This window comes from Phocoena phocoena, chromosome 1 (genome assembly GCF_963924675.1).
Source record: "Phocoena phocoena chromosome 1, mPhoPho1.1, whole genome shotgun sequence".
Taxonomy (NCBI): Eukaryota; Metazoa; Chordata; class Mammalia; order Artiodactyla; family Phocoenidae; genus Phocoena; species Phocoena phocoena.
This window is the reverse complement of record NC_089219.1, coordinates 164,437,091-164,450,313: the sequence shown is the minus strand read 5'-3', so window position 1 is coordinate 164,450,313 and position 13,223 is coordinate 164,437,091. Positions and strand designations below refer to the sequence as shown.

At 36.2% G+C, this 13,223-nt stretch overlaps 1 protein-coding gene across 1 annotated transcript in view; it reads right to left on the bottom strand.

Annotated features, from left to right (window-relative positions):
* The window catches only part of ENAH (ENAH actin regulator), a 74,593-nt gene extending 61,703 nt beyond the window's left edge, over positions 1–12,890 (bottom strand). The window contains exons 1-3 of the mRNA XM_065871768.1: positions 12,874–12,890; positions 11,549–11,714; positions 1,872–2,049 (exon numbers count right to left, since the gene is read on the bottom strand). Of these exons, the coding sequence (XP_065727840.1) occupies positions 1,872–2,049; positions 11,549–11,714; positions 12,874–12,890 (361 nt within the window). The remainder of the gene's footprint in view (positions 1–1,871; positions 2,050–11,548; positions 11,715–12,873) is intronic.
* Between the last annotated feature and the right edge of the window lie 333 nt (positions 12,891–13,223).

The following is a 13,223-nucleotide window of genomic DNA, read 5'->3' as shown; positions in this document are numbered from 1 at the left end:
GCCAGTGACTGGGGCCATGATGCAAGGAGATGGCTAGGATGGACCAACTTCTTCCACCATTCTCTCTTTCCTCAGCCCATGATAAGTTGAGACTGTGACAGAGAAGAGAATAAAGCTTCAAAATTATCTGAGAAGAATCTATTCAATTTTTCTGCCTTACCAAAATGCTTGTGTAGCTAATGAGATGATGGGCGATCTTCCCATTTACTAAACTTTCTATAATGTGGAAATTTTACAATAGAGAATGTAATTGAGTCTCTCCACGTTAAGACTCATTAATTTCAAAAGGTCAAGATCAGAAGGAAAAAACATTAGTTAGCATTTGCATTTTGAAAACAAATTGTATGACTATACGCCAATAAAAACAATCTTTTCCAATTGGTTAAAAAAAATTGATGACAAGATGAACAATAATAATTTTAACCACTTTAAATTAGTAACATTTAATTCCCAATATCCATGGATACTCTTTTGAAGGTTCAGAAATAAAAGTAATGTTACATTGTTCCAAACACGGAGAAGCCAAACATTATTGTCATACATATGCTCTTAGATCTAAAGTTTGGTCCTTTAATTATTTATTATGTAGTTGATCTATTTAATTAAGATATTAAGAACCACAATTAGAGTTGCTTCCTTATGGTAAAACTATGGCAACAGAAAAGCAATTCTATACCTACAGGAGAATGTTGATAAAATACTGATGACTGAAAGAAAAGTACAATGACTTAGATGATCTACATACAAGACTGTACATACGAGCAGACTTTTCTATGCTATTTTCTAGACTTACTGAAAGTTCCAGTGATTTATCTTCTCAAAATAGATAAGATATGAATTATGTACAAATTATTTATAGAGATACTAATTTCCTCAAAAGAAAATCTAATATAAACTACCTATAGGCATAATGTAGTTTTAGCAAGATTCCAAAGGGTTTTCTTACTCTGAAATTCATATGTGAAATAGACTAACACATGGGCTAGATGTTTCAATCCTTTTTAGAATAGGGCAAGGTATAAAATTTAAAGTATCTATAACAGGTTTTGAAATTCTATACCTTCAACAAAATACCAAATTTTAATATAAGTCCTTCCTCTTAAAATATATAAATTTTATTTATGGCATGCTTATATAATAAGATTGCTACTAAATACACAAAGACAAGAGTAACCATATGTGTTGTTTTATTATAACCTTAATTTTCTGATTATAAAAATCTCCCCAAAGAGAGAACCACAAATTGGTATATTTTTTCCTATTTTTTTAAGCCAAAATAAAAACAGAGCTCACCTCTGATACATACACAGTTTTAAATCCTGTGTTTTTTTAAAATAATGTGAATTATTTCTACACATCTTTCTGACCACGATGCAGTGTCAGAGGACATGCAATTCATGGCTTGTACCACCTGAGGGCACTCCAAAAAATCTTCAAACAACTTACAGAATTTTATCTACTAGGAAGTAGATAGTCCTACTTGAAGTTCAGTAGTGGCTTAAAAAAGATGTTTGAGATAACATGTGTTTTTTCATAAAAAATAAGATGATGACAAATATGCATATTCAATCCACTGCATATTCTCTGGGTCTCATGTCCTTGCAATGAAAGTTGAGGTTCTAGATCGGAATAAACAAACTAAATAACTTCAAATGAGAAGGTTAAAACGTTACTAACAGTCTCATAAGATTATCCTTTTATAGTACACGTTTATCATCAACAACCAAAAGTTCACATTTTTGTAGAAAACAAGAGAAATTCAAGAATCACTTCAAATACATACATGGTTTAAAAGTTGGTCAGAAAAGATTTGGTTTAATATATACATGACACTTCAGTTCAAGAAAACAAGTAACCAGAGGACACCCTACCTGTTTCCTGTGAATTCAACACTTCTAAGGCATGCATCATGGCACTTGCGAAGACATTGGCATCTTCTTTGCTGCCAAAGTTAAGACCATACACCTGTCTAGCATCCCGCCATTGGTGGAAGGTCTGTGTAGCTTGATTGTACTTCAACCCTTTAGGAATGGCACAATTTATCACGACCTAAAAGACAGTAATTCTTTTTATAGTCAAGCTAATAATTGGCAAAATCAACAACGTCAACAAAGCCTGATTGGACATATTCATTCAAACCTGCTCCTGACACACCTTGGCAAAAAAGGGTTAAAACAATTATCTAAAGTAAAATTAGTCTGCAGAAATAACAGTCTGATGGACGTTAGGCTGTCTGATAGTTACAACGGTTTGGCCTTAAAAGAGTAAATCAGCAAAACGAAAGAAAATCTATATCCCTCATTAAATATATTTGAACATGTTTACTGAGGTATAATTCAGAAAGTGTATAAAACATAAGCATGTATCTCAGTGATTGCTCCCATGTAGCCAAAACCCTAACCAAGAAATAGGACATTAACATCAAAAACCTCCTCCTCAACTCCTCCAGCCTCCCAAAAGGTATTAGTCCTACCTCTAACATCAAAGGTCAGTTTTGTAGGTTTGGGGATTTTATATAAATGGACTTACACAATACATATTGTAATTTATCTGCCATCTTTCTCTCAAAATTATTTATGAGAGGTATCTATTTGTTGCATGTACTTGTGGTTTATTCTTTTTCATTGCTCTATGGTATCCCATTGTACAAATCATGTTTATTCACCCATTTTCCCATTAATGAACATCTGGATTATTTCCAGCTTGGTGTTACTAAAAATAACAATGTTATAAACATCCTACCAAATGTCCACCAAATGAGCACACATTTCTGTTGGGCACATACCCAGGAGTGGAACTGTTACAAGCCATACATGTATGTTCAACTTTAGTAGAAAACTCAAAGTAGCTTTCCAATTCGGTCCTATCAATTTTCACTCCCCCAGCAGTATACAAAAGCTTGCACACCTGCACATACAGTACAACATTGTAACTGGTATAGTCAAGTCTTTACTTCAGCAATTCTGCTGGGTATGAATACTATATCGTTGTGGTTCTAGTTAGCATTTCCCCGATTAATACTGAGATTTAGCACCTTTTCATGTTTTAATGGCTATCTAGAGATCTTCTTTTATGAATACCTGCTTAAACTAAATCTCTTGCCCATTTTCCTACTGAGTTGTCCGTCTTTTTCTTTATTGATTTGTACGAGTCCTTTACATATTCTAGATGATCTCACTGTTGGGATCATCAGTTATGTGTTACAAATACTTCTTCCATTTTGTGACTTGCCTTTTCACTCTCTGAATGTGTCTTTTGATGAACAGGAGTTCTTAACTTTTATTCAGTCCAAATTCACAATCTTTTTTCTTTATAGTTAATGCTTTTTTGTAACCTGTTTAAGAAATGTTTCTCAATCCCAAGTCATGAAAAGATTATCCCCATATTATTTTATAGAAGCTTTATTGTATTAACTTCCATATTTACATCTCCAATACAACTGGAATTGATTTATGCCTATAGTATGATATAAGGTTCAAGTTTCCTTTTTGTTTCAATATGGCTGTCCAGTTGATGCAGCACTATCTATTAATTTGCTGCAGGTTTACCTTTTTCATAAATGAAGTGACTAAATGGCTCTATTTTGTTCTACTAGCCAATATGCCTATCTTAGATCCAACATCAGTGCCTTAATTATTGTAGTTTTATAGTAAGTCTTGATAGCCACTAGAGTATGTCCTCCTACTTTGTTCTCCTCCTCAATATTGCTTTGGCTGTTCTCAGTCCCTTGTGTGCAGCTATCATTTTATACTATCAATTTTGTGTTACTTATCCAATCTGCCAGTCTCTGCTTTTAATTGTAGTGTTCAGTCCATTTACATTTAATGTAAATTATATATAAATTTGGGTCTAAATCTACCATACTTTTAGAGTTATTATTGTCCCCTCTATTAGCTTGCTAGTTATACATGTTTTCACTGTTGTTTTAGTGGTTGCCCTAGAGATTACAACAGGTACCTTAAACTTGTCAAAGACAAATAAAAACTAGTATTTTTATCTTTACCTCAACAATACAAGGACTTACAATACTTGATCTCCAATAACATTCCCTTTCTTCCAATGCCCATCCTAGGAGTCGTACACTAGTTTTATCAGGTGTTTTAATTCCATTGGTATTTTAAACCCCATAAAACATTATTAGTAGTCTTATACAGTTGATGATCATTTAAGATTTACCCAATAGTTACATTTTCTATTGCTCTTTATTCCTTCTGCCCTCTCCAAGCTTCTGTTCGGACCATTTCTGATCTTGAAGAACACCCCTTAGAATTTCATTCAAAGCAGATTTCCTGGTGATGAATTATCTCCATTTTGGCTTGTAAGAAAATACCTTTGTTTCACCTTGATTTTTTTTTTTTTCCCTCGGTACACAGGCCTCTCACTGTTGTGGCCTCTCCGTTGCAGAGCACAGGCTCTGGACGCGCAGGCTCAGCGTCCATGGCTCACGGGCCCAGCCGCTCCGCGGCATGTGGGATCTTCCCGGACCAGGGCACGAACCCGTGTCCCCTGCATCGGCAGGCAGACTCTCAACCACTGCGCCACCAGGGAAGCCCTCACCTTGATTTTTGAAGACTATTTGTATCAGGTTTGGAACTTTAAGTGGCCACGTATTTTCTTTTAGTTCTTTGCAATCTGTCTCTTCTTAAGTTTTTGTTGTTTCTACCGAGAAGTGAGCTGACAGTTTATTGTTGCTTCTTTAAAGTTGTCCTTTTTTCACTGACTGCTCTAAAGAGTTTCACCTTGAATTTAGTTTACAGTGATTTTAATATGATGGGTTTATATGTGGTTTTCTTTGTATTTATCCCATTTAAGATTTACAGCATTTCTAAGTTGATGTCCTTTCATCACTTCTGAAAATTCTTGTTCACTATTATGTCTTCAATTACTGCTCCTGCCCCATTCTCCCCTCTCCTCTGGGACTCCAATAACATATGTGTATACCTTATATTTTTTACTGTATTTCCTATGTCTCTTAAGCTTTTTCACATGTCCATATTTTTCTCTCTCAGAACATCACAGCTTCAGACTGAATAGTTCCTTCTGATTTATATTCCCGTTTACTAATCTTTTTAGTGGCTTCTAATTTGTTGTAGAACCCATCACTGAGTTGTTAATAGCAGTTATTTTTCAATTCCAACATTTCCATTTGGCTCTTTTTTCAAAAAAGTTTCCGGTTCTCTACTGAAATTCTCAATCTTATCTTTTATTTCCTTGAATATATTAAGCACAGTTATTTTATTTTGTATTTTTTTTGCGGTACGGGGGCCTCTCAGTGTTGCGGAGCACAGGCTCCAGAGGCGCAGGCCCAGCCACTCTGCGGCATGTGGGATCCTCCCGGACCGGGGCATGAACCCATGTCCCCTGCATCGGCAGGCGGACTCTCAACCACTGCACCACCAGGGAAGCCCTAAGCACAGTTATTTTAAAGTCAATTTCTGGTAAGCCCATTAACTGGATTCCCAGTGGGTCTGTTCTATTACTGTTCCTCTTGTCTCGTAGCATTCTGGTTATTTTGACTGAATGCCAGACATTGTCTATGGACAACTATATGGAAATTTTGAGGCCTACAATGATGTTCTATTTTTCCAGGGAAGATTTACATTTGTTTCTGACAAGCAGCTAGGGAAACTAACAAAAGATTTACATTTGTTTCTGACAAGCAGCTAGGGAAACTAACAATCTCAAATTACCTTAATCCAAAAGTGATTAAAATGTCATTAGAGGCTGAGTATCAGTTCCTGTAAATGCCAGTCTACTTATGAGTCAAACTTCTTCCCCAGGGTATGGGGCTTCTGGGTCCCAAATCATGGCCTGAGGGATTACCAAGACAACCCTCCCCTCATTAGCAGGCCCTAACTTATAATTTTTGTTCTACTAGTCCCAGGGATCTTCCAAAAGCTCTGTTCAGCTACTCAGTCCCCTCTTTCAAAACTGATATGTGCTTCCAGGTAAACATACGTCCCAAGCTGGGCTCACCTGTCTGGTTCTTTCTGCTTTTAGGTCATGGACCCATAATTCTTCACTGCCATGTAAGCTGTCCAAATAGACTTTTTTCTTTTAAATATTCTGTCCAACTGTTTTGGTTCACAGAGAGAGGCTCTATCTAAATTACCTCATCCACCAATACCCAAACTTGACAATAATTTTTAAAATATAATCATTTAAATATGTTACGCTAAGTGAAATAAGTCAGATATAAAAGGTCAAATATTGTATGATTCCAATTATTTGAAATGCCTAGAATAGTAAAATTCATAAAAATAGAATGGGGAATGGAGGTTGCCAGGGGTTATGGGTAGAGGGAAATGGAAAATTATTGTTTAAAGGGTTCAGAGTTTCAGTTTGGGAGGATGAAAAAGTTCTGGAGATGAATAGCAGTGATGGGTACAGCACAACAATATGAATGTATTTAATGTCACTGAACTGTGCATTAAAAATGGTTAAAATGGTAACTTTTGTTATTTTTACTACAATTAAAAAGATAGGATCGCCTCTTACCATATGATTTCTACACATATTGGGCTAGGGGGGTGGGGAGGTCACAAATCCTTAGCTACTAGAAACCCAAAGCTAGAATTTAACATTACCAGAAAATTATAAACCAAATTTTAAGGCAAATCTATATATATCCCTGCTTGGCAAATAGATTAAAAGGGCAGGCAAAAAAAGATAGTTATGTTCACTTTTTCAACTTGTTCAGTGACGGAATATTAGAAAAAGTTGAGGAAAATATTACTGGAATCAAAAGAGAATTATCTAAATCATTAGATCACTTTTTCCAATATAGAAATTTTTAAATGTGAACAAATTATTTCACTCGATTCTAACTTTCAAGGATTGACAAAGCTGTATAATCTCGGGGCTTCCCTGGTGGTGCAGTGGTTGGGAGTCCGCCTGCCAATGCAGGGGACACGGGTTCGTGCCCCGGTCTGGAAAGATCCCACATGCTGCGGAGCGGCTAGACCCGTGAGCCATGGCCGCTGAGCCTGCGCATCCGGAGCCTGTGCTCCGCAACGGGAGAGGCCACAACGGTAAGAGGCCTGATACCGCAAAAAAAAAAAAGCTGTATAATCTCAAAAAGCTTTCCAAGTCAAGGGGGATGCATATACCTTCATTTAATAATAACTGTTTATTGGATGTCCACTAAGGATGTTATCAAGTTTGGACTTCTTCATAATCCTAATACTTCAAACCCAATGAGCTTGCATCTAGACTAGTGATTTCCATCCTACGCACACCATCCATTTTTAGCCTGATCATAACAGATTAAACCGTGCACGTAAACATCTATACTTCCTTCTGACGTGGCTCAATAGCTTATCTTGTCTATGAAGTCATCCACAACCCTCTTCCCCATCTTCTCAACAAAGTGATCATTCTTTTATGCCCTCACTGTACAATGATTTGTCATAAATGAAACAACTAACTGTACTGTTTTCCTTATATGCATAATATCCCATTTCTTTACTTCATTGCTCTTCAAGGTCAGGAATTATTATCTATATAAAACCTAACTACAATGCCTAGAACATAATAAGCACTCAAGTATTAAGGAGAAAAATGGTAGCTTTTCATATACATGTATATAATTTGTACATACTCAATTTTACAAATAAATGGTGGGTCATTGTTTTTAATGGCTCTTAGTACAGAAAGTTTAGATGTTGCTTAATGAATTATACTAATATGTTTCTACTAAGAACAGACTGATAACCATTAAGAAATGAAAAAAGGTACTCTGGAATGAAAAGAAACCAATTATTTATTAGATTTATTCTTAGGTACTTTATCATTTTTGTTACTTTAAGCAGTATCTGTATAAAATTATATTTTCAATTTGCTTATCGTTAGTTCTAGAAAAATGCTACTGATTTTTTTTTATTATTAACTTATTTATTTTTATTATTTATTTTTGGCTGTGTTGGGTCTTCGTTTCTGCGCGAGGGCTTTCTCTAGTTGCAGCAAGCAGGGGCCACTCTTCATCACGGTGCGCTGGCCTCTCACTATCGTGGCCTCTCTTGTTGCAGAGCACAGGCTCCAGACGCACAGGCTCAGTAGTTGTGGCTCACAGGTCCAGTAGCTCTGCGGCATGTGGGATCTTCCCATACCAGGGCTCGAACCCGTGTCCCCTGCATTGGCAGGCAGACTCTCAACCACTGCGCCACCAGGGAAGCTCAAATGCTACTGATTTTTATATACTGATGTTATATCCAGCAATCTTGCTGAACAATCTTATTAGTTCTAATATTTTATCTGCAGATACTCTTGGGAATTTTTTACGTAGACAATTATATCATCAGCGAATAAGGTCAGTTCTGTTTCTTCCTTTTCAATCCTTATTGCTTCTATTTCTTCATCTTCATATTACTAGGTTACCTCTTCTGCAATACTAAATGAAGATGATTAAAGCTGAAATCCTCAAACTTATTCCTGAGTTTAATGGAAATCCTTCCAACATTGAACTATCTTGTAAGATGTTTGCTATATGATTGGATTATTCATCCTTATCAGCTTAAGAAAACTCATTTTTATGCCAAACACGCTGAGAATTATTATGTATGGATTTTAATTTTATCAATGCTTTTTCTGAGACTCTTGTTTCTTACAGGTTTTCTCCTAGCAAATTAATAGGTTATCTAATGTTAAACTATCCTTACATTACTGAGATAAAGAGATAAATCCTATTTGGTCAAGTTGGTGGTCTTTTTTTTCCCCCATATACATTGTTGCATTTGGTCAGCTAATATCTTATTGAGGACTCTTATATCTATATCAATGTTCTTAAGTGAAACATGCTTATACGTTTCCTCTCTCAAATGGCTCTTCTATGTCTCAGACATCAAAATTATACTAGCCTCATAAAACACTCTTCTTTAGAACTGTTTGCATAAAACAGGTAATAGCTTGAAGGTTTTTAGATTTTGTTTATAAATGCTCTGGATGCCCTCCTTTTTTTTTTTAATTTTGTGGGTAGATTATTAACTACTGATACATTTTATGATTGAGGTCTATTATATTGCTATACTTTTCTGCCAGGTGTGGTAAATTATATTTTTCTACAAAATGGCCCATTTATTAGTATAAAGCTGTTCATAATATTATAATTTATTTCCTTACTATAACTATAGTGACATCTCTTTCCAACCCTAATATTGTTTATTTATAACTTAATTTTTTTGTTTGATTCTGCCAATTTATTCAGGGAAGCAGTTTTTGTGTTAATAATTTCTATTTATTAGTTACTTTTTCTTTTATTTTTAGTATTTCCTTCTGCTTTTTGGGGTTTGCTTATTATATGCCATTAAGATTTGTCCATCTACCTAGAGGGTACCATGCTGAAAAAGTCAGACAAAGAAAGACAAATACGCTACGATTTCACTTACATGAGGCATCTAAAAAACAAAACAAACAAACATGACAAAACAGAAACAGATTCGCAGATATGAGAATAAACGGGGGGACAGGGGGTGGGTGGTCCATCTACGGACAACTTAGACATCCCACAGGTTTCTATATGTAATATCTTGTCATTCAGATCCAGGTTGGTTTTTCTTAATTTTTAAACATTTTCTAACCTTCATAATGATTCCATCTTAGGGTCACAATTTATTTAGAAGTGCGTTTTTAAACTGCCAGTATTTTAAGAAACTCTCCATTTGTCAAAACTGGAAGTCATAGGATAGTTTACTTCCCTTATGAATAAAAATTTCAGTATTTCATATGGAAATTTCCTGACTTACACAGATTTCTAATTTTTTTTTCAGTTGAGGTATAACTGACATATAACATTATATTCATTTCAAGTTTACAAATAATGATTTGATCCAATTATTTTTAAATATTCATTTTATTTTTTGCCAATATTTAGATACTTTTAGGTTTGGTCATCAGTGTTATCAAATGACCAATTCACTGAATTTACCAAAAATTTATTTTACAGCTACTAGTTCGGAATGTTGTGTTTAAAATGTTCGATAATTTCTACAAAGTTCTAGTCGTCCAGTTTCCAGTTTTTCTCTATAGTAGCATCTTAGGAAGTATTCAATTTGTCTCTGGCCTAACTCACCGCTGGGACACTTTGCTGGAGGAAAGACAAAGGGGAGAGAAAGTACTCAGAACGACCTGGATACCCCCCAGGGAGAGAGGGTTCTTAGTACAGAGACTGGAGACCAGAGAAGGGCTGAGCAACAGGCACAGAGAGCAAAAGGAGGGAGGCTAGGGAGGAGAAAGAACAGGGTAGGGGGCGAGGGCACAGGAAAGAGAAGGGAGCCTGAGAGGACAGAGGGCAGGCTGGGACAGTTAGTACTAATAGTTACACTTGCTAAATTCAGTGACCTGCCTTTCGGCAAACTGATTCAGGTCTTTAGAAGTTCCTCTCCAGGGGAGCAATGCATTTGTTTTTGCCAGGTGCCCTAGGAGCTTCACTGGCCTGCAACCAGTACTGGTTAGTTTCTCGACTGGAGCTGTGTAAGTGAAGTTGGAGGTTCCCATTTTTCAGAGGAGCTCCTAAACCAGCTCAGACAGAAACAAACTCCTTTGCCTACCTGTGCTGATTCGGAAGATTTTTCTAAGTCCTCTTTTTATGGTGTGCAGCCCCTTGAAGAGGCTCAGCTTTAGGCAGAGATACTGGTTTCAAAGCCCAGCCTCTCACAGGCCACAAAATCTAAGTCCCTGGATTCTACCAGTTCATAATCTCCATCCCAAAACACAGGGCTGCTGCAGCATCTGGCCACCCCACACTACACCACCCTGTCTCCTAGTGGAAATGCAGGGACCTACCTTGTAAGAACTCAGCTGGAGATGTGTTACATTTCCCCTGCATATGTTTAACGTTGGTTGATTTTACCATCTTACCAGAACCAAAAAAAAGTATTCTGTAAATCTGTTCTTTATAAAAGTTCTCACTGCTATTAGCATGTACTTAATGCTAGCAAGACCCTATTTGTATTTTCCTCTATCTACTGCTCCTGATCTGTTAAGGCTCAAGAACTCGAGTAATCAGATAATCCAGTCTCCTTTCTAAGAAATCCAGAGCAGGGAATCAGTAAAAGCTTAGTTGTCATGGCAGACATGAATTACAAAAGCCTAACTATTCCGTCAACCTTAATACCTACAATTTTTCTATCGTATATGAATTTAACAATATTTTATGAAACTACTTACATTTTGAACTCTTTACTATAATCCCAAACCCCATACCTTTGGTGGGAAATGAATTCCTTAAACACACTCTGCTACTTAAGTGTATTTCACATTTTAGTTTGTCTTCAATTTACTTTGGATTCCAAAACCTAGCTAGTTTGAAGGCCAAAGCATCTAAAGAATATTCATAACTGAAAAACTCAGATTTATATTCTTGAACAATTAGTTCTAAATCCTCATCTAAATTCAGGCTTTATAAAAGGTGGAGAGGGTGGGAAGGCAAACCTATATCCTTTGTCCCATAGAAACTCTTTTGTCTATAATTTTAAAGTACTTCTTTATTTTACTGAATGTATCAAGTCCTTGTGTAATACTAGATAACGTTAAGAATTTAATAGACCCTTACCTGATGGTCCTGAATCTTCCTGCCCACCACTCTGAATGTGTTGTTGCCTGTATGATGATATATATGAACTCTGCTGAACCCGGTTGAACCACCAGCTGGCACCCACTTTTTATTGGCATCATCGTAAACCATCACAGCAGCTCTTGCCTGACAGATACTCTGTTCACTGGGGTGGGGGGGAAGAAAAGCAAACTTTTAAGAGACTTAAAATATGCTAAGCTTCCCACATAGCCATATAAACCAGAGTTAGCTAACCGAGCAGTTGGTCAACAATTAGTGCTTTACTGGGTGCTAGAAACAGAAACAATGAACAAGACAGAGGCTTCCTGCTCTTATGGGTAGAGTCTGATGGGGAAGATAGACCAAAAAATGAACTGTAATGAGGGACCAGAAAGAGATCAGGATCCACAAAGAGCACTTAGATAGAAGAAACATTTTCTTCTAAATCTGAGGATCTAATAAACGCATTAAATTGAATATAACTACAAATATAAATTAATCATTATTTAACTGTATACATATGTTTATAATATTGGTGAACTGTTTGTGATTACCTCTCTTTACTGGCAAAATTACTTTTATCATCAGGCTTGCTTCAAGGTCTATATAACAAGTTCTGCTAGGCTCTTCTGCCCCTTGAGATATGGAGTGGTCACTAGCTATCAATGGACAGCCCAGTGACTGAGACAGTCAGTCCCTGACTCTCCACTCAGGCAAGATAACATCTTATGTTTCAAATTTCTTCACTTAAAAATGAAGAAGTAAAATAAGATGATTTCTAAGGATTCTTCTAGATGTTAAATTCTAAGCTTCACAAATAAATATTGAAGAAAAGAAGACCAATTCCATGATAGAATCTTTAAATCTCAGCTTCATCTCAATTATCTGTCACCAAGTGAAACTGAGATACATGAATAAATAAAATGTAGAGATGATCTTAATTCTATATTAAGCAATAGTTTCATCTTTCAAATATATTCCAAAATAATACTGGGCAAAAAAGACTGATTGGAATTTTACTTTATTTTATACCATATGTTATTTTTTAAAAATGAAGTACCAAAAGTGAACTACAGAACAGGTATAGTAACTCCATGCTGACTATTAACCGAATTAAAATGACTCAGTCTTCATATAGAAGACTTATCTTGATGCTTGCTTAAGCAGCTGTTAATGGAGATGCCAAGTAGCTCATCCAACCCCATCTTTTAACGAAAGCACTGCTCATTCCACCAATTTTAGCCTTCAAGATTTTAAACAGTAAATCATGTGGATCCTTCCCCAACACCCTGGGAAACAGTCGCTTTCCTGCCCTCCCTGCTTACCCACACTTCTGGCCCATCTCTCAACAGTGTATGTATGTGCTTTACTAGACTTGTTGTGTGACTTGATCTCTCAACAGTATACGTATGTGCTTTACTAGACTTGTGTGACCTGATGACACCTAAAGAGGTCACAGCACCGGACAATAAACCCACCCCGAACAGTGGGGTTATAGACGCTTGTAATTTTCCATTAGCTAAATCTTACGAAAACTTGTAACGATACCTGTACAGCACAAACACTGAAATAAACCCAGTGGCGCTGTCTAAAGTTTTATGCCGCACCGAATTTTTTTTAGTAAATTAGTTCTGGGAGTAAAAACGAGGCAATGACTAAAGCTTGAATTATTTTT